At 41.3% G+C, this 21,417-nt stretch overlaps 1 protein-coding gene across 6 annotated transcripts in view; it reads right to left on the minus strand.

The window, feature by feature from the left end:
• ADAMTSL3 (ADAMTS like 3) overlaps positions 1-21,417 on the minus strand; it is a 262,131-nt gene that overhangs the window by 84,427 nt on the left and 156,287 nt on the right. For all 6 annotated transcript variants that reach the window (XM_032469126.1, XM_032469125.1, XM_032469127.1 and 3 more), the window contains exons 11-16: positions 20,867-21,005; positions 19,704-19,754; positions 18,817-19,021; positions 14,452-14,599; positions 12,303-12,387; positions 1,146-1,435 (exon numbers count right to left, since the gene is read on the minus strand). In XM_032469126.1, coding sequence (XP_032325017.1) covers positions 1,146-1,435; positions 12,303-12,387; positions 14,452-14,599; positions 18,817-19,021; positions 19,704-19,754; positions 20,867-21,005 — 918 coding nt within the window. The remainder of the gene's footprint in view (positions 1-1,145; positions 1,436-12,302; positions 12,388-14,451; positions 14,600-18,816; positions 19,022-19,703; positions 19,755-20,866; positions 21,006-21,417) is intronic.

Here is a 21,417-nt window from a genome sequence, read left to right on the forward strand (position 1 = left end):
GCAGTAGCTTCGCTGAAGCCTGGGGGTAGAGCACATGCCGCTCCATCTGGGTTTACGGAAGGACTGGTGTCTAGGACAGGTGGGTTGCAGGCTGAGTTACACAGAAAAGGAGAAGGACAGATACCATCGAGTCACGGCCACTGGATGGTAAGGACTGAGAATGTACTCAAGAGCCCGGGGAACAAAGGGTGAGAGGCTCGGGCACAATGACCGGGCCATGAGCTCTAAGACCTGGCCGGGGACTCCCAGTAACGGGCTCAGGGCCACCAGGACGGGTGGAGCATGCTCTTGAGCCAATCACCTGGAAGGCCGCGGCCTCCTTATTTTTCCCACCATTGGCTGGGGCCAAAGTCAGAGCACGCCTAGCCTCCAGCTTCAGCCGAGACAGCTGGCTGGAAGGCGTGGTCAGGAGTCAGCGACAGGATGTCAGGGGCCCTGGATTCCTGATGAGATAAGTCTCCTTCATGTGGGTAGAGGATTAGGTTTCCCATTGATTATTTCTGTCTTTTTACTTCCAACCGAGAGAGAACGCCGATCGGGACTCCTGCTCCCTGCTCATCCACTGCCTTTTGGATCCTGGAATGCTGACAGCACCCTGGGGCCAACTTCCACCCTCAGAGGGTCACCTGACTGATTGCCACCTCCTAATCTTAACAGGGTCCCCCGGCTATGCCTGTACTCCACACGGACACACACACATAAATTGTGCTCATCCGTTTGCTCGGCCCTGGTTTCTGGCCTAATCTGCGGGGATGAACCTAAGAATTTTCTGAGGATGGCTTCTGACCTTGAGCTGCATCAGACAGGGCAACCCCAGGCGGCCTCAAGCTGCAGTTCTGATTTATGCACAAGTGCCTTGACTTGGCATTTCTGCATTTTCTTACTTATTCTCTATGAACTAGGGACCTCTCTCTCCATCTCAATTAGGCCAAAGGAACATCGGATACAGTGCCACTATCCTTTATCTTTCTGGAATAATCACAATGAAAAATAAAAGAAAGAAAAAGCATAGTTTTCAGTTGTTCAGATGACTTAACCTCCTTTCCACTTCTGCTAGTTTGCACGTTTGGCTTAACTGACTTAGTGATTTCTCAAGCCATTAGCAACACAAGACCTAACGGTCCTTTAAGCAAAAGATCAAGTACCTCCCAAACATGTCGCGGTGCAGGGGGTGAACCCAGCGTACTCCCAGTCGTAAGTCATCTCACTGTCCTCCTCCTGGAGGGGCACGTCCAGCTCGCGGGAGGCTGGGCTCTCGTCACAGGGGTCCAGGAGGCAAGGCCGCTCGGTGGGCAGCCTGGGGCCTTCACACTCCTCCTCAGGCAGCTCGGTCTCCGTCTGTGTGAAGGTCAGGAGCACGCGGCACTTCACCTCACGCACCTGAACGCCGGGCCCACACGTGGTGCTGCAGGCGGACCAGGGCTCCGGGATGAACCTGCGAGAAACCAGGGAGCCACGGGAAGAGGGCAGTCACTAAAGAGAGGCCCCAAAAGGAGGCGTGGCAAGCATTCTTTGTAGGAAAAAAGGAAATGCGTTCAGAAGGACTGCAATACATTTGGAAAGCTATACTTTTGTGGATGCTCAAAAATCTGTCGCTGACAAATGTTCAGACTTTATCAGCAGCAGAAAGAAATTTTTCACCAGAGGTACACTAAACTTTTGCACCCATTTTATGATGCAAATTCTGTGCTGTGTCCTTTGCAAAGCATCATGAAAAGCTTTTCTTTAACATTTGGCACTAAATAAACCTTTGTGGAGAGACAATTTCTAATTCATTTCTTTTATAACATGGAGATGTTCACCAGCATTTATTCAAGAAATCTTTATCAAACTTACCCTGTCTTAACAGGTAGAGTTTTATTAAAATGTCTCAATATTTAGGAGCTAAACTGTAGAATAACAAATGCTTTCTGTAGAGTAGATGCAGCTTTAATATCTTTTCTCTTTAATATATAAATACACAAAACTTCCGAATCTGCTTGAAAATGTCATAGACGTCACACAGTCTGGTTGAATAAAGCATTTATTTCTTATCCTAAATTATTATCTACTAAATCGGAGCAGATCACCCTATGGCCTATCAGGTCAAATTCAGCCCATCTCTTTCTGCACAGCCTACTAACTAAGAATGATTTTTACTAATTACCCCCACCACCTCCAAAAACAAACAAACAAACAAACAAAAAAGAATGATTTTTATAGTTTTAAATGGCTGGGGGAAAAACAAGGATGATCTTTGGTGTCTTGCAAAAATGACATAAAACTCAACTTAAGTGTCCGTAATTAAAGACCTATTGGAATGCAGCCGTGGTCACTTGTTCACTCACTGTTTACGGTGGTTTTTGTGCTACATGGCAGAGCTGAGTATTTGCAAGAGACTGTTTGGCCCGCAGATCCTAAAATATCTATTATCTGGCCCCTTACAGAAAATGTTTACTGATTCCTGCACTGAATTTAAAAAAGAGATTCAGTAGAGACATATATTTTTAAGATACTCTGAAGGCAACACTTGCATCATGAGATCTTAACAAGTAACAGGCTGGAAAGAGCTCAGTGCTAGAGGAAGTTTGGGAACCTTTGGGTTCATGCATGTTCAATAGGTTCATTTACTGCAAAACTTCTCCCCAAACTACGATACGTGAATGCACACTATCCATCCTTAAGAGGGGAAATTCAGGTGCATCACTTCATCATTTAAGTGGGTACAGGGCTCTATTCGTAGGATAATGTTGCCCTAAATAACTGCAGAAAATGCCACTGAGGTGTTTGCTTAAGATGCAGTCCCAAGGCTTCAAGTTTAAAATCTCAGAAAGACAGAGTTGGAGGGTCTCTCAGGGTCATCCCGCCTTCCTCCCTTCCCTCAGTAAGACTTCATTCCTGTTGTGCACAACAGCACATCCCAGTCAGCACAACTGAAACACCACTGCTCTAAATGAGCCCAAGAAAGAAATATTAGTAACCCCTCCCTGCCCCCCAATTTGTTTCTTGTGTTGAAAATGATTAGTGGGGAACTCTATTCTTTAATTCTTATTCTCCATGAGAGGGTTTGCTCAACTTCCCAGGAGTATTGGAGAAATATCTGTGTTTTTACCCTTTGCTTTGCTTGCTGCTTTCCTGGGGTAAAACTGGAAAGAAGGAGACTGATTAAATTTAAGATGAAGCATCCACACAATTTAAAAGAAGGAGGTGGGATGTGCCCTTCAACAGCTCAGCTGGTAGACCGGAGGACTGTAAAAGAAGGAGGCGGGTCTATATGAATTGATGAGGAATAGTCTCCTCTTGGAGATCGTTAAACGAAACAAGTATGGGGCAGTTCATATATGATGACCTCCTGTCTAAACATTCAAAGAGGGCATATATATGCACATACAGCGTACATATATGATACATATTTATAGCATAGATGTCTATATATGTTAGTATAATTTCTGTTTTCAGGAAGCAATTACAAATGTCAGGAACTGGAGTTTGTAAAGAGAGAGGCTTTTGCTTTTTGTTTTGCAGTTTTTAAAAGGTTTGAATTTTCTAACCATGTGTATACTGTAATTTTACGGTCATTAATATTTTTCTCTTTTCTCCTTAGTAATAAAAACTTGAAATTGGGGATTATGTTTTAATGGGAAGTATTTTTTTTTCATTCCCATTGGACTCCTGTGTCTCAGTGATTCGGAATCCTGAGAGGAGAGTGGGTAAGTGGGAAGGCTCACCTCAGTTTCCAACCAGGCAAATGATTGTTATACCAATGTTTTTCTAGGTGCCCGGGATGTTTCAAGATGGTTGTCAAGGACGCTTTAGAGGTCTTCTTAAAAAATAAATGTCAGAGCTGTCCAAATTAACCATGTGATTTGGAGGAGGAGGGGAGGGGAGCCATGGCAACTCAAAAAAATGTATGCATAACCTAGCATGATTTTCTTCAATGTATTATTATTTAAACAAAAGGCATTATAAAGTTTGTGCAGTTCTGAATCTTGTTTTGTTTTTGTTTCTCCCCCACGGTAATTTTTTTTTTAAGGAAAGAAAGGAACACAGCTGTATGAAAGCATTTGAAGAGCCATATCTGGGCAAAACACAACCAGAGAAACAGAGCAAGTTTCCTATGTTTTTGCACAATAGGAAAACTTTAAAATAATATCAGTTCACGAATATCAGAGGTTGGACATGAGATGATAAAATAACAGAATAAAATGGAAAACTACAGAGGTGAGGGGAAAAACTATGAAATATAACATTATTAGAAATCCAACAAATAATTCAGAACCAGAAGGAAAAAAAAACAGAAGAAACATGGCTGAAGATCAAATTAATGACATAGAGGCAAGACTTGGAAGTGAACGCAGTATTGAGAGAGAGAAAGAAAAGCTTTTAAAGCAGCTAGAGGAGTGAAGGGAGGGCTGGGCGGCAAAGAAAGCTTTTGTGGGTGATGGAAACGTTCTGTATCACGAGTGGGATTGGGGTTCTGTGGCTAGACACATCTGTTCAAATGCATCACTTTAAACAGACACAGTTTATTGTACATAAATTATACCTAAAATGGATGTTTTAATGACATTTTTAGAGATAAAACGAGACAGAATCTAAATAATCCAATATTGAAAATAATTGGACTCTTCAAGCAGAAGTTGCAACACATGAAACAGAAAAAGTGTTCATAAATATGTAAAAAAATGTGCCTAAAACACAGCTTGGAAAAGTACACTGTCCTCCAGGAAAAGTGATAGAAATGGTTAACATAAAACCTAGCATTTTCAGCAGACTAATGCCTCCCCTAAAGATGCCCACATCCCAATTCCTAGAATTTTTGAGTATGTTACATTGCACGACAAAAGGGGCTTTGCAGATGTGATTAAGGTTATGGACCTCAAGATCAGGAGACCATCCTAGTGAGCCTAATCTAATCACACGAGTCCTTAAGAACGAAAAAAATTTTCTGGCTGGAGTTAGAGAGATGCAGCAGAACATGAGTTAAGAGAGATTCAAAGCACAAGAGGTACTCAACCCCTTGTCGCTGGCTCCAAGATGGAAGGGGCCAGGAGCCAAGGAATGCAGGAGGGCCCCAGAAGTTGAGAACAACTCACGGCCAACAGCCAGTAAGGAAATGGGGATTTCAGCTCTACGACTGCGTGGAACGGAATTCTGCCAACTCTCTGAAAGAGCCTGGAAGTGGATTCCATCCTAGAGCCTCCAGAGAAGAGTTCAGGCTGAGAGACCCCTTGATTTTAGCCTAGTGGGATCCAGAGAAACCAGCTGACTCTACTAGCATCTGATCTACAGAACTGTGAGATAACAAATTCATCTTGTCTTAAACCATTAAGTTTGTGGTGATTTTTCACAGCAGCCAGAGTAAATGAAGATACCTGGCTAAAAAAATGAAACCTTTGAGGATGTAGAAAGAATTGCACAGGCATCTAGGCACAAAAATACAAGTCTCCTATCAGAATAAAAAGTCAGGCGGACCCCAGACTCACACAACATTCAAAACCAGAAAGCAGTGGAGCAAAAGATTTGGGAGAGAGAATCTGGGTCCCAAGAATACTGTGTCCAGTCAAAATGTTATTCAAATACAAAGGCAATAATTTTCTCTAAAATAGGAACAATAGGCTCAACCTTATAGGGTTAGGTAAGGATTAAAAGAGAGTCAGAGTGAAAAGCTCAATAATTACAATAAAATTAAAATGGCAACAACCAGCATTCATCGCATTGTTAGCTGGGTGAGATACTGTTCTATGTAATTCACATACAGCTTACCATTTACTCATAACAACCACCCCGTCAGGAAATATTGCTATTATTTCCATTTTACAGATGAGGAAACTGAGATACAGAGAAGTCATTTGTCAAAAATTACACAGTAGCTGCTGGCATTATTTTACTCTGCCTCGGCAGTATCATAGATGAGAGATGTATTTTAAGATTATCCAAGATGACAGTAAAAGGATCCCAGGAAAAATCGACAATACTGTTTGGCGGCATTTATTTATTTTATTTCAAAACAAATAAATAAACACTAATATCCAACTGATAAAAATAATTCTTCAGTATAAAAGAAAAAGAATGTAACACGTATTAGTGAAAGAAAAAATTATTTGGGGATAAATATCAGAAATAGAAGGACATAGCACAGCATCTACTTAAAATTTAATAACAATAAAATTCAGGGAAACATTCTATAAAACAAAAGATAAAAATGTGGTTAAAAAGTCAAAACATGACTGGAAAAACTTCTGGCTTGGTTGATAAAAGACTAAAAAATACAAAAAATAACACAAAGTTTGCTCTACAACAGAAGAAAATCCAAATGAACAGTATGGAAATCCATTCAATGATGAGGAGGAGGGAAGTGCTTTTGTTGGAAGGGAAGTTATGCTTCCAAAACATAGAGGAAAAAAGACAAAGATGTGGGGGGAAACACCAAATGTTAAAAATAGAAAAGAGATGCTGGTGAACCTTTAGAATAAATAAGAAAAACAATAGAAAAGAGGCATAAATATAACAGAAGAAAACTTTCATGTACCCAAGAAAGATTTGAATCTATGTCCTAAAAGCCCTCACTATTTAGCAAAATTATTGAAAAGAAAACAATTTCTGGACTTATTCTGGTGAAATCCTCTAATTTTAAGTACATGGGGAGAAACTCTTAAATCTAAGCTGAAAAAAATGGAGAACAAAAGGAGAAAAGGCAGTTTAGGCTCAAATATTTCTTCTTTAATATCCAGAGCCACATGTTCAGAGTTTTAAGGAAAAAAAAGCAACCTTATTAAACAAGATTTTGTGCTTCTACTCAACTGAGAAGGTCTAAGAAATGCATTCTTAAATACAGAGGATCTTAGAGGTTATCCTATCCATATAATCTCCTAGAAAAACATGCATAAAGATCTACTCCAATTCAATGAAAATTTAATTTAAAAAATTACTGTGAGGGAAAAACAAAAGCAAAACAAGATTCATAACTGCATGAACACTAATATATCTTTTGTTTAAATTTTAAAAGGGAAATTTGACAATAGAAATCGAATGCCTCCAACGTGCCTATCTTCTGGCTCAGAAATTCCACACAGCAAATGTGTCCTAAGGAGACAATTAGGGATGTAGGGATGTGCAATTTGAGATTTGCTACAGTTTTATGTATCATGGTAAATAATTAGAAACAAACTGCAGACAGCTAGAAAGATCTTTCTAAAATGCAATCGTGATTACATCACTTATTAAAAATCCTCCGATGGCTCTCATTGCCTCCAGATGAAGTCCAAATTCCCTCGTGAACCATGGAAGACCTCCAAGACGTGCTGACTTTTCTAGCTGCATCCTTGCTGCCATTACCACCTCCCTATCCTCCAGGTCTCTCTCCACACTCAGTACCTCAATGTCCAAGTGTGTCCCCCATGGGCCAGCAGGCCTATCTGCCATCCCAAGTACCAAACACCCAGGTCTTAGGGCATCACTTCACATGCCAACTCTCCCAGGAAGCCACCCCTGACCCTCTAAGCTTCACAATACCATAATATAGTCACTAATTCCTCTTTCAGCCCTATTAGACCACCTAAGGGTGGGTGAGACTTGAATTCAGGTTTCCTAACACAAAATTGGAGCTCTCCCTAGTATCACATGCCAGAGAACCAATATCTGAAATGCTGGATAATTCCTTAATCTTTCTGCACCTTGGTTTTTCTCATCCCTAAAATGAGAGTAATAATAACACCTCTTTATGGGGGTCATTGTGAGAATTAAATAAGTCAATCCGCATAGGACACGTAGAACACTGGCACAAAGAAAGGCCTCGATGTTAGTTGTTAACTACTATTGCTGGGAGAAGAAAGATGCCTGGAATACAAGCTAATGTGATCTTAGCAAATACAAAGTCCATAAACGGAGGGGCTAAAATAGCAGGAAAGAAAACATACAAAGTGTTCTAAATCTGTAGTATTTCCTTGGTATTTATACATGAAAAATGGGGGAGAAGGTAGCGTGACTGAGGAAGCGTTGTGAATCCCACAGAAACCAGGGAGACTCCAGGGAAGAACTTTGAAAACAACAATGAACAGTATCAACTGTCAACACATTCCACAGCCGAAAGCTAAGAAGGTCAAAACTGCAGTTCCCCTGGCTTAGCTTTATAAGCTGTAATTTTTATTTTCCTAATTAAAAAAAAGCCTTCTGAACATCCGCCCCTCTATGTAAATTCAGAGCTCGGGCGGGCCCTGGTAAACCACAGAGGCAGAAATATTTATCTTCTCCAGGCGGGCTTGGCAGGCTTTCCTCCAGGGATCTGAACTGCAGCTATGTTCATCTTCTCGTTCACTGTCAACAAGCAAGCATCCCCAAACCACAAAAGATGGGGGTAATAAAAGGATGAACTGGAAGCTGAGATATGTTGTGGTTTTGCTTGGAAATCAAGGGAATGAACAGAGTCAGAAGCGGTGGGAGGAAACCATAAACTTCACACTAGACAGCCAGGAACAGGCCAGAAACTGCCAGGCAGTGTGAGTTATAAAGGAAAATTGCAGAGAGACCACAGAGGGAGAGAGGGCAGGAGGGTGGGAGGAGGCAGCCGCTCGGCCAGGGAACAGGTGCTGGGGCCTCCGTCTTCTGTGCTGGAGAGAAGGAAGTGGAGGTCTGCAAGAGGAAAGGGTATGTTAGCTCTGCTCTGGGAAGACGGACAGGAAGCTCCACCAGCAAAGTCAGTGGGGCCAACAGAAAATGCAGGCTTGGGGAAGAAATGGGGCCTGAACCTCCTGTAACTTACACGATGTCTCTCTTTTCCAGTTAAATAAAATGAAGAGTAATTTCAGACCTTAAAAGGGGCCCTAGGGTCTAACCGACCCAATGGTTCCCAAATCTGGATGCACCCACCAAAGTCACCTGGGGCACTTGCTAAAAATGCTGCTGACAAATCCATAGAGATGGAAGGTACAGCAGAGATTACCAGGGGCTGGGAGTTGGGGGGGGAGTCGGGGGAAGGGAGTGAGTGTTTAATGGGAACAGAGTTTGTGTTGGGGATGATGAAAAAATTCCGGAGATGGATGGTGGTGATGGTTGCACAACCATGCCAATGTACTTAATACCAACGAACTGTGCACTTAAAAAGGATTAAAATGGTCAATTTTATGTTTTGCATATTTCACCACAATTTAAAAAATACCTGGCAGAGTCAAAAGAAAAAAAAAATGCTGGTGACTGGGTCCCACTCACAGAATGTCTGACTTGGTGAGGTCCAGAAATCTGCGTTTTTTCAATAGCACCACAGGTGATTCTAAAGGAAGCAATTTGAGGACCACACTTTAAAAAATGATATTGCAGTTATCAATAAAAAAAGGCCTTTCTATTTTAGAGATTTATACTGAAATATTTATGAATGAGATGATATGCTGTCTGGGTTTGCTTCAGAGATGAGCCAGTGGGGTGGAGGCAGTGTTGGTGGAACAAATGAAACCAGCATGGCCCTGAGTGAATAGCTGTTGAACTTGGGGGGTGGATACATGGGGGTTCATTCTACTGTTCTCTCCTCCTTTATACATGTTTGGAATTTTCTGTAACAACAAAAAAAGCTTTTTAAAAACCAGGTGGGAGCCGGGTCATTCCCAACAGAGAGGAGAACACGATGAAAGGGATGGAGGTGAGTGGCAGGTTGTTGCAGGCAAGGAACGACCGACAGTTTCATGTGCCTGGAGCATCCCATTCAAGGCAAAGCAAAGAAGTGGTCAGAGATGAGGCTGGGAGCCAGGAAGGGTAATAGCCTGCTCAGTCTTGGCGGCCTTGTGCACGAGCGTTAAATCTTTTTGGGTGATGGGGAAACACTGAGATATTATGAACGCTGGAAAGAAAGATTTGTGCCTTAGCTAGACTACTCTGGGTGAGAGGGTGGATTTGAGGGGATCAAGTGGAGAGCAAATCGGAAGGCTCTTGTAGGTGATTTCAGGACCTGGACTAGGATGATAGAAGGAAAGGAGAGAGAGAGCCAGAACTGAGAAAGATATCAGTAGATGGGTATGACTGTCACAACTCAGCAATTACATATAAGGGAAGAATGAACAAGAGGCAAGAATGATGGCAGAGTTCTACTCTGGGGAACTGGACAGCAAACCCTTTAACCAGGAGAGGACATGCAGAAGGATTAGCAACTGTTATCTCATTGTGTCTTGAGAAAAGATCCTGGTAGGATGCACCGTTTGAGACTGAGAACTCCATGACCCTCCTCGTGTGACAGCTACATACACCCTTGCCGATGTCTCAAGTCCCGTTCCTTTTATAGGTCCCTTCCCTTACAGAATCATAGGAGACCAGAGCTGGGAGAAGATTCCGGTAGCATTTAGCCTAACACCCTCCTTGTACAGTTGGGAGGCCCAGGGGTGGTCACTGACTTGTCTAATATCCTTATTATCTTTTAATTATGTGTCAGGCTGTCCTAACTTCAAATGAAAAACAACAAAAATCAAACACATACATTTAACCACTCCTCCCTGTTAACCTGACTCCCAATCTTCCTTCTTCGTAGTCAAATACCCACTGCCCCATTTCCTTTTTAGAATTCATTTCTTAAAGCTCTGCCACTTTTTACTTCTCTGCCCTACTATGATACTACTCTAAAATTAACTGAGAAAGACCCTCTTGTCAAACAAAACAGCCTTTACTCAGTCCCCACAGTTGTTCTTCGGCTTTCTCTGAGAATGTGAACACTCTTCGCTGCGCCCCTGCTTAAACGGTCTCCTCCCCTGGTCTTTGTAACAATGAGCTCTCCTTGCGTCTGTTCCTTCCTCCGTTCACGATCCACTTCTTCTGAATCCACTTCTTCCTCTAGATCTTCATGCTTCCCTCATTAGCCAAACGCTCTTCCCTCTTCAGTCACTCTGGGGCCATTCACCTGACAGCATCAGCAGTTTCTCCTGGGGTCACATCCAGGCCTGTCGGTAGTCCACGTGGAAAAGTTCTGCACGTGTCGCAAGCATGATGTGCCAATTCTCTTGGCCCGCATCACTAGAGGCACGGTGCCTTCTCGGAGACAAGTAATCCACGTCCGCCTGGGGCTCACTGCTGGGCTGGATCACAGTTAAAAGGGACATTGACAAATGAGAGCCTGTTCTGAAAAGAGCAATGGGCTTGGTAAGGGATCTAAAAACAACAATCCATGAAAACCACTGAAAAGGCTAAGAATGATGAGCTTGGGAAAGACAAGGCTCTCGGGATCCAGCTTTCTCCAAATTTGTGAAAACTTGTCACGTGGGATGAGGCATAGACGTGGGTTTTTTTTTTTTTTTTCAGAAAGCAGAAATTTGAAGGCGGTTGTATTTTGACTTAACAAGAAAATAAAAAATCTTGCAAATAACAGAAGAAGGAGCTGTCTCTCAATGCAGTGAACTCTGCCCGTCGCTGAACGTGTTGAAGAAGAAACGCTTGCTCTGAGAGGGAGACTGGCCAGATCACCTCCGAGATCCTCTCCTCTAACGCCCTATGAATCGCTCTCTTGGTAGACAGCCTGTCAGCGCCACAGACCGCACGTGTCTGACATGGAATCAGCGGCCTGTCTAGCTCCTTGAGTCCATCACGGATGCTGGTGTTCTTCCAGCTTCCTAGGCTGGAGATCTCAGGGCATCTTTGATTCCTTGCTCTCTTTGGGTCCCCACCCTCTGCCTCCCCAACGTTTCTTTGATTTGCTCTTGATAGTTACAACACAGACTTGCCAAATCCCACGTGGACAGAAGTCATTAGGTTTCTGAGTTGGGATGGACCCTGGAGAGATCAAGCCCAGCCTGCTCATTAGGAGAATGAGACAGAAAAACTTAAGACCTGTCTAAGGTCACATGGGTAAACATGGTGTAGGTTCTAGGCTCCAAGACTCATAGTGCCATATTCTTTCCATGCACCAGACCACAGCAGCTCTGGGATTTCTCCTTACCATCACTCAGGCCACCCTGACACACTTCACCTTCACTGGTTTTATAGAGACTGGCTATTACTTAACCATGGAATGACTGGCTGACTTGTTTTATATTGTGATGATCCTTGGTCAAACCATATGTATCAATCTCGACCTAGGGATTGCCCCCAATCTCCTAACTGTAGCAGACCGCTGGGTCTGCTTTGAGTTAAATAACACTGTCCTTTCCTATGCTTCTCACAGACACTGCCAAAGCAGGACTGCTGAATTGTGAAATAAAGAAGAATTCTAGCCAGCTCAAGCTCTCTAGAGTCTGCAAATCCAGGCCATTTGGATTTGAAACGTATCATTGTACTCCAATGAGGACAAAAATTACATATATCATGTTAACTGGCCATGCCCTGATTGCTCCCATAAAAGGTCCTGGACTTACGTTGGTTCCTCTGTTGCTATTCTGGTCTCTTCTAGTTCTTGTGCTTGTTTCAGCCAAGGCAATTTAGCTTCCACTGGACCCTTTTCTAAGAAAAAAAGGAACATAAACAACAAGCTTAATTATTGTTAATCATTCAAGAGTTAAATATATGACTGTTAATCTGCTGAAGATTTCATCAATTAAAAGGTCAGTCATGCTTTTCAAATGTCCAGTACGTTAAGTGGCTTCTGGATTGAATCAAAAATGTCTGTCATATTTTTGCTTTGTTTATTTTCTCTCTCTTTTTTCTTTATTGATGTATAGTTAGTTTACAATGTTGTGTCAATTTCTGCTGTACAGCATAATGTTTCAGTCACACATGTACGTACATATATTCATTTCATACTTTTTTCATTATAGGTTACTACAAGATATTGAATATAGAGCTCTGTGCTGTACAGTATAAACTTGTTTATAAATTTTATATATAGTAGTTAGTATCTGCAAATCTTCAACTCCCAATTTATCCCTTCCTATGCCCTTTACCCCCTGGTAACCGTAAGTTTGTTTTCTATGTCTGTGAGTCTGTTTCTGTTTTGTAAATAAGTTCACTTGTGCCTTTTTTTTTTTTTTAAGATTATACATATAAGTGATATCATACGGCATTCTTCTTTCTCTTTCTGGCTTACTTCACTTAGAATGATGATCTCCAGATCCATCCATGTTGCTGAAAATGGCATTATTTTATTCTTTTTTATGTCATATATTTTTTTAATTAACACATTATCAAAATGTAACCAAATCATCCCCTGAGACGGTTGCATATACTCAAGTTAGCATAAAAATGTCTTTTATAAGTCAATACCAGTCTCTGTTGTTTGCATATTAAAGCTCTTCCTTCAACCACATCAGTTTGCGTCCTTTTGCCACAAAATCTTTTTGCCCATTGATGAAGAAATTAATAGAGAAAAGCAAATAACATAGAAGACGGAAACCTGGGAGAAGGAGAAGAGTTTGTGCTGTGGTTTTCTCAGACTTTAATTGCTGTAGTTGTTGAGGGAGATTATTACCAATTACAGTTAGCAGGCAGGAGCAAGCTGCTGGGCTTCTCTGCCCTTTGAAACTTCCTAAGATGTGAAGAAAGAAATAATCTAATTATGAAATGAGAAAGGGAATCATTCTGGGCTGTTCCAGGGGAACCACAGACACTAAGAACCTGGCTATAAAAGGACCGTCAACCGCAGAAAGAAAAAGAGTTTTCACTGAGGAAGTTATATAATCAGGATTTGTACCTTGCATGGAAACCACTGATTTTTCTGGAAGACAGACTTCGTCAAACAAATATGTGTTGAATAGTAGGTTATGAGGCTATTTGTATGAATAATGCACCCAGAAGTAATGAAGAAGAATTTTTACCGTCCTCTCTGAAGTACTAAGGACGGCTCCTTGGCACTGACACTTGGGAGTAATTCTTTTTCCATTTCCAAAAGGAAATAGTTGTCAGAGGGTTGGTAATACCTTACAAAAGTACGTAGATGGAAATAATCATGTCTAGAGAGGAACATATATCCAAGATATCCAAGAGACGATGCCAAGACTTCCTAACCATGGATGCTACCCATTTCTGCTAAATCATGTGGAACAAATGGGAACTAAAAAAGAATTTCTAAATGCATCTATAAATCTAGATTGGCAGATGAGAGTCTTCATTCCCTCATGGGAGGCAGTAGGACAACGATGAAGATGACACTGTCCCTTCCCCAAGAAACTTACACTGCAGCAGAAGGCATGCATGAAATACCATGGGAACACAGAATGAAAACCTCGGGGGAACCTTCCTTTCCTCTTTCTCATTTTCATCCTCCTTCTCTATTTTCTTCAAGGCAGGGACTGCATCAAATTATTTTATGCCTACCAAGGAATATTAATATAAGCCTAGAGAGGTGGGAGCCACTCTACATGTACTGAATGAACAAGAGCTCAGTTTCCCCTCCAGATCAATTAATCACACAGGTCTAACTTCTTTATCTAAGTGGACAGGTCCACTGTAATCTGTCAGTAAAATAATTTTTATAAGAAAGCTAGTACGTTGAAATGTAAATGCTGCAATATTAGTATGAGAGCTGGAAAACACCATTTAATTTAACTTTAAAGTGCACCACAGAGTTACCTTTTGGCTTATAACATGGGATGGGAACGACGCACTCTTCTTTGATGTGTAACTTCAGTTGTGGATTACAGCCGCCAACATGCTGGCCATGATGGTTGATACAGAGAACAACCCGGTACCGTAACCCTCGGCCACAAGTCACTGTGCACTTCAAAGACGAGAAGAGAAGCCAATGAGATTCTTTGAAGAGATCCACAAAGATATTAATGTCTCAGATGCAGGAGAGCCACTGATCTCCATGAATATTAGATGCAAAATATTATGGAAGGAAGGAGGTGGAGGCTGATTCCCCATGATTCTTATGCCTCAGGGCCCCTCCCTAGCAAAGCCTCCTTTCAATTCTCCATTTGAAAAGTATTTCAGTTGAGGTCACAGCGCAAGAAAAATTGAAATGCCCTGAAATCTTTCCACTCAAATATGAAAGAATCCTAACATAGGTTTCCTCAAATTTGATTAAAAATTCACATGACATCATCCAACACAATGCACGAAGATAAAAGAAACTTTTCTAAACTATTAATTAAAAATATCAAATTTTGATCAATCATGTTAGAGGACTGTCGTTCTAATCTGTGTATGGAAATTGATCATGCAAAACTACTGTCACGTGAAGAGGACATCAAAAGAACTCAGCCAAAAAGTTTAGGAAAACGTGCTACAGATACATCAGGCAGTTAAAATTAATGAAGATATTATGCTATTTTCTCTGCATTCTTACAAACTTTGTGTTGTCAGTGTTTTTTTTCCCCTTGAATTATTTGTGAAAGATTTGGAAGGTATTCTTGCCTATGAATGGAATATTCTCAAGTCGTGGACATCAAGGATTTCTTTTCAATTTATCTACTTATGTTGGTGAGTATGTATGTATGTATGTGGGTTTATTCTTTAAATCAAGAGTTTATTTTTTAGGACTGTTTAAGGTTTGTAGAAAAATTGAGCAGACAGTACAGGAAAGTCCATCCACCCCCCCCCAACACTGTTTCCCCTAGCTTTAGTACTGCATTAGTGTGGTATCTTTGTTACAGCTGACGAACCAATACTGGTACATTATTATTAACTAAAGTCCAGAGTTCTATTACGGTTGTCAGCTTTCAAAAATCTGTAATTTCTTACAATTTTTTTCTTTTTCTAAATAAACATTCGCTTAGATGCCCAATATTTGTGTTTCGTATTCTTTCTTCTTAAAGAGTCACCTCCATACTGCATACGCTTCAGGCCCCGCCAATCCTGGATCCACCCATGGGAGAGGCTGGAGTCCTTGTGCATGCGCTACAGAGCAGGCACTGTTCTGCAGATGTGATCTCACTAATCGCCCGACACACTGGCAGGTTAACGGCTTCATGCCCATTTAACAGGTGAGCAAACAAAGGGCCCACCACCTAAGGACCTTGCTCACGGTTACATAGCTCCTAAGAGGCAGAGTGGAATTCCATTCCTGCGTCTCCTGTTGTCAAAATAAGGGCTTTGCCACTGCTTCATAAAGCTTGAAGACTCTTTCCTGAGTCCATGGACGCTGTCTTAATTGTCACGGACACATTGCAGAGGACGTGGAGGCATTTTTCAGCATATACCCACCTCTAGGGAGAGCAGAAGAGCAGGAAACCTCTCTTATTCATCACGACACTCTTAGGAGCACTGAACAAATACTGATATGAGTTCAGTGAGGTTTGAGATTACATCCTACGTCTGGGAAACCGACTCACCCACCCCCACATGTACCAATTTGAAATCCATGTGATCTTGAGAGGCCATTTTACATTGGCCAAGAAGGAAAATATTCTGCCCAAAGAAAAAGAAAACAATACGGTTCTAAGGTCTTAACTAGCCTGGAACTTGGTCAATCCAAGGGAGTATTGTCTCCTAAGTAGCTTCTCAAGGAAATTGGACATTTTCCCCAACAGGGCTGTGTTTACAACATTTCCAGAACTCCTCTTTCAAGCTGAATACACCCTTGATGATAGCAAATCCTCATCACTGAGAATGATTTTGACTTTTTTTTATTTAATGAGAAGTATGAAGAGCCAAGAAAGGTGAATGAGATGTGCTGGTTAACAATCCTTCGTTTTGGGTATTAAAAGTGATGATACAGTCATGATATTGATGGGGCTGGGAGTGGAATAAGAGCTCTAAAGACAACACAAAACATATGGATAAGACTTTCAAGAGCTGAGAACACGCTCTGCGGGTTGTAGAGGTCGTGTTGATCTCTGATGATAGAGCACAATGTGATTTTTGGCATATAATTTGGGAGTTCAAAGAACTGAATGACCTTGCCACAACAAAGCCCTTCCCTCTCAGTCTACTGATTTATGTGAACAAGCTTTCCCAGTGTGTGCGTGCAAAACAAAACAAAGCAAGAAATCGGCAATAAAAATTTGGAGTAAAATTACGGCTGAACCTACGTTTCACACTGGCAATGCATTAATTTTTAAAGGTCCACTCATCTCCTAGAAAGACAGATTTCACAGGAAAATTTCCTTTCTATGTGTAATAACTATTTGCCAAAAATTGAAATATATTTATGTTGTTTTGGTTGTGTACTAAATTAAATTTAACAATAACTTAATCCAGGGGAACATTTCCAATACCTAAAGCCTTATGGTTATAGGAAATTAAAATAAATGAATTCAATTGCTACACACATTTTCTTGGAGAAAAGTAGAATAATGTAACCAATAAAAGGCTCTAAAACATAAAAGTACATTATATTAGGATGAAATTCTGTGGGGGGGGAGTGGATTAAAAATGTGAGTTCAAGGGGGAAATAATGCAAAATATTCAAATTATTCAAAAAGAGCTTGTTCATATGATTTTTAAAAATGAAAGATGGCAAGGATAGAAACCATCATGGCATTTACATTCTACTGGACATTTTTTTTGAATGCTATACCACTTTTATTTTAAAATGTTAGCATTCACAACATGTTAGAAATGACATTCTTTTGATATTTTTTATTTAAACTCGTGACAAAAAATTTCAGATGTCAACCTAAATATATGTGAAGGGGTATGTAATTTTGCAAACTTCTTTCGGCGTGTGAACCAAAGAGAATGAATAACTCCTGCCCTAATAAGTACAAGCAAAGTTGTAGAAGGTAATGATCTTGAGCTGGGGATATGGGAAAAGGACTGTGATGGAGGCAGCCTCCGAAAACTGGGGCTGGAAGTGGGTCTTCTCCACCCAGAAGACTTATCTCTGTTCCTCAAGTTGCAGTTCAAGTGCTACCTCCTTTCTGAAGCTTCCTCTGATACCTTCAGGTGGAGAGGACCACCCCACCTCTGGGTGCCTGCAGGACAGGACGCGCGACACCGTGCACCACAGTGTTACACTGCATCACAGTGGTTTATTTGATGCACGATTCAGCAACTGGATTCTGAGTTTTTGGGGGGCAGGAGCACGCTTTATTTCCTTCCTAGGATGGTGGCTGACACACTGAATACATAAATAGATGAATAAATAGATGAATGCATGCATATGTTGAGCTAAATATGTAAAGATCACTCAAAAGAGCTAAAGAAAAATAGCGAGTCTAGAAAAATAAAAGTTTAAGATTAAAATGTTCAATACCAACACGTGCGATGTTTCTACTTGACTTCTCCAACTGCACTTTATTTGCTCTGGAGGTTTACTTGGCCGTCTCCCTAGAATGAGGAAACTAAGCTAATCTGACACGAGGCTTTCTCATACCTCTGGGCTGCTTCCCCGCTCTTTTCTCTTTTCCCACCCTGACACCCCAGTGATGTTCACATAAGCTGCCCACCTTGGGTCTTTCCCAGCGCCAGTCTATCTTGCCTCAAGTATTTAAAATATAATACATTATTTTCTTCAACAAGAATTGTGAAGATTCTTAGTAACTACTAGATCAAGAACACACTTCAAATGTCCATTTTAGTATTTCCATCCTAAGCTTCCAATTCTTAGGAACATGGGTTCTCCCTTTAATCTAGATGACTTAGGACCTTTTCCAATCTCTAGTCATTCCGTGTCATTTCTACGTTTGCTCAGCCATCTTAGCTTGGCCATATCCCACAGTGATGTCTTCTCTAGGCTCTTGCTCGGTTAAATTCTGCACATCTTAAAGATGGGTTGAGCACTACAAGGGCAAGAAAGACCTCCCAATCAACTCTGTTCCTATATCTGTTCCTTTAGGTGTACCACGGTTCTTAGTTATTCTTACCTACACTGATGCCTACCATGTTCTCTTACATGGTCCTCCAACTGTCTTCCTAAGCTCTTTGGAAGTCAGAAGCATGTTCACACACAACCTCTGCACCCCTCATGCTACCCAGTACAGTGTTGGGCAAATAGCAAATAATCATTCAAATCTGAAATTTGATTACAAGAGGCATGTTCTCCAGTCTTACCTGAGACCACTCCATGGCGATCCACTTGGGGCAGTCGAACAGATTGCAGGTCTGCATCACCTTGGGTTTGGGCGCATACATGCACTTCCACTCTTCCACCTGCAGTATCTCTCCGTGCATGGACTCCTCCACACACACGAAGCTCCGCCTCTGAATCCCGCCTCCACACGACACCGAGCATGCCGTCCAAGGATTATGTTCCCAGCTCCAAAGCAAACAAGTGAAAACACATTATTTGTTGTTTGTTTCAAGTTTGCAGAGATGATGGCAAAAGTGCAGCCTCAGGAAAACAGTTGTAGTTCAGATGAAAGAGGACTGGACTTGGAATCTTATAATTTTAATCTTATGCTACACACAACCTGCAGTCACAAGGTACTTAACTCCTTTGACTCTAAGGTTATCGTCAAGTGGAAGTAACACACCTGCCCTCATGTATTAGCACAATAGGGCCATCGTGAGAATCAAATAAATACAGACTATGAAAGCATCTTCAAACTGTCTCTAAACTATAAATCACGAATGGACAGCATTACTAGGGAATCACAGAAACTCAAAGTCAGGAAGAACCATACTAGTCATCGAGGCGTAAAAGGGCATTCAAATTTCTGGTGAATTGCAATGCTTGAGCTCCCTCTGTAACACCCAGTTATCCAAGATACACTTGACATCGCCAGTGACAGAAAACATCACCTTTTGAGGCTGCCTATTCCATCTAATTCTTAGAAAGATCTTTCTTATCATGGAGTTGAAGTCTGTGTCCCCCTAGCTCTCCGTGAAGGGTCTAATATCTGTCCCTCTTCCATTTTAGACTATTGCTACAGATACTGCAGTTCCTTGCAAACCACTTAGACCAAATTACAAAAAGGAAAAGGAAACATGTGACTCACCGAGGGAGAGGCTGGAAGTGGTCATAGGGCATGATCTCTTTAAATCCATCACTACAAATGAAATCATCGTGAGAATATAATTTCTAACCAATTAACATTTATTAATTTGATTAGTACAGATGTGACATCCTAAAAGACAGAGCACTTTCAAATTAAAAGCTAAATGCAAAATGTTATGCTCCATTTCCCGCAAAATTAAGCCACCACCTCCTTAATTTTCAGGAACATCTCTGACAACCCCCCCAGTTCTATATGAAAATACAGAAAATGGAACTAGCGATATGTATTAATCAAAGGAATGAGTTTCTCTTAACTTAGATCTGTTTATTTGCTTTTATCATCTTAAGAGGTTATTTTGATAAAATATATTAAGGATATTAACACATTGTCATATTATTAGGATTGTCAGAAAACCATTTTATTTCACAGAATTTGTCCTTTGAAAAGCCTCTATTAATAATTCATACACCTGGGACTACAGGAAATGCTCAGTTTAGTGACAGGAAATGAAATCCACCGAGAATGCTTCCTTTTCCACTTGCACATGTCTGCCTTTGCCAGCTGGCAGATAGCTGGGGGATTCTGGGACTTGATATGGTGCTGTTATTTTAAGATACTGTAGTAAAGCCAGGAAACTTCCCCAGGCAATCCAAGTCATCAGGTACTAAATTATGCAGCAGGATAGTTTATGGATAGCTTTTCTGCTTTGGCATTAAAACTTTTCACTTCCTTGCACGATGCATTATTTATACTGAATTTAATGTGAACACTTCAAAAGTCAAAACGTGGTCATGGGTGACAGTTTAAAAAGTTCAAATGGTGAGTTGCCGGTATTTACAGCGAGCAGATGGACTAGACATTGTACTTGGACGGAGAGATCTCTCATGCTGTGTATGCAGAAGACGCTCAAAGAGGCTCATTAGCAAGAGGTAAATGGCACAGCCCATGGGCGCACAGCCCACAAGAGAGGGCTGCGCTTAGTGAGCTGATGAGCCCAGTTCCTACCGACCACGGTTATAAACGTGAATGCCAGTGCCTGCCGCCAGTGTATGTTCAAGGTCATGCAATGGAAATGTGTCACCTGGAGAGGATGGATCAGTCTCTGCTGCAATTGATTTGCTTTTTTTTTTTAAAGGAAGAAGGGTCTGGGCAGTTATGCAAACCTCGATGGGCAAGGATCCATGCTGCATTCCTTCAGTTTCGGTTTTGGTTTCACATTTTCAGGGTAGTAATGGCAATAATGGTCAGGAACCACCCTCTTCAGGCGGATATCCACACATTCAGCAGAATTGAGCTGATAACCTAAAGCAGCAGAACAGGAACGTCTGAATATCACATCCATTCCGTCTTCACTTGGCAAAGCTAGCACTTGCCGCACACTTTTTTTCTTCTTTAAGGAACTTAACTGTGTGGTTCTCCACCCTGGGTGTATAACAGAATCACCTGGGAACCTTTCATAAACACCAATGCCCAGGTCCCTTCCGGGGCCAACTGTCACTAGGTCCAAGAAATTAATTTTTTTTCCCCAGGATTCTCAGGTTCCTCTAAGATGTCTAAAATGTGTGGCCAAGATTGAGAATGACTACTTGAACTGACTGTGTTAGTCTGAGCACTTATAACTAAAGTTACAGTAGACTCCTTTGAAAATGTTTGGACCTCACGTACAGACTGTTAGTTATTCACTGTCCTCAGGTCATTGTCACATGTCCTCACT

The sequence above is a fragment of the Camelus ferus genome, chromosome 27 (genome assembly GCF_009834535.1).
Source record: "Camelus ferus isolate YT-003-E chromosome 27, BCGSAC_Cfer_1.0, whole genome shotgun sequence".
Lineage (NCBI taxonomy): Eukaryota > Metazoa > Chordata > Mammalia > Artiodactyla > Camelidae > Camelus > Camelus ferus.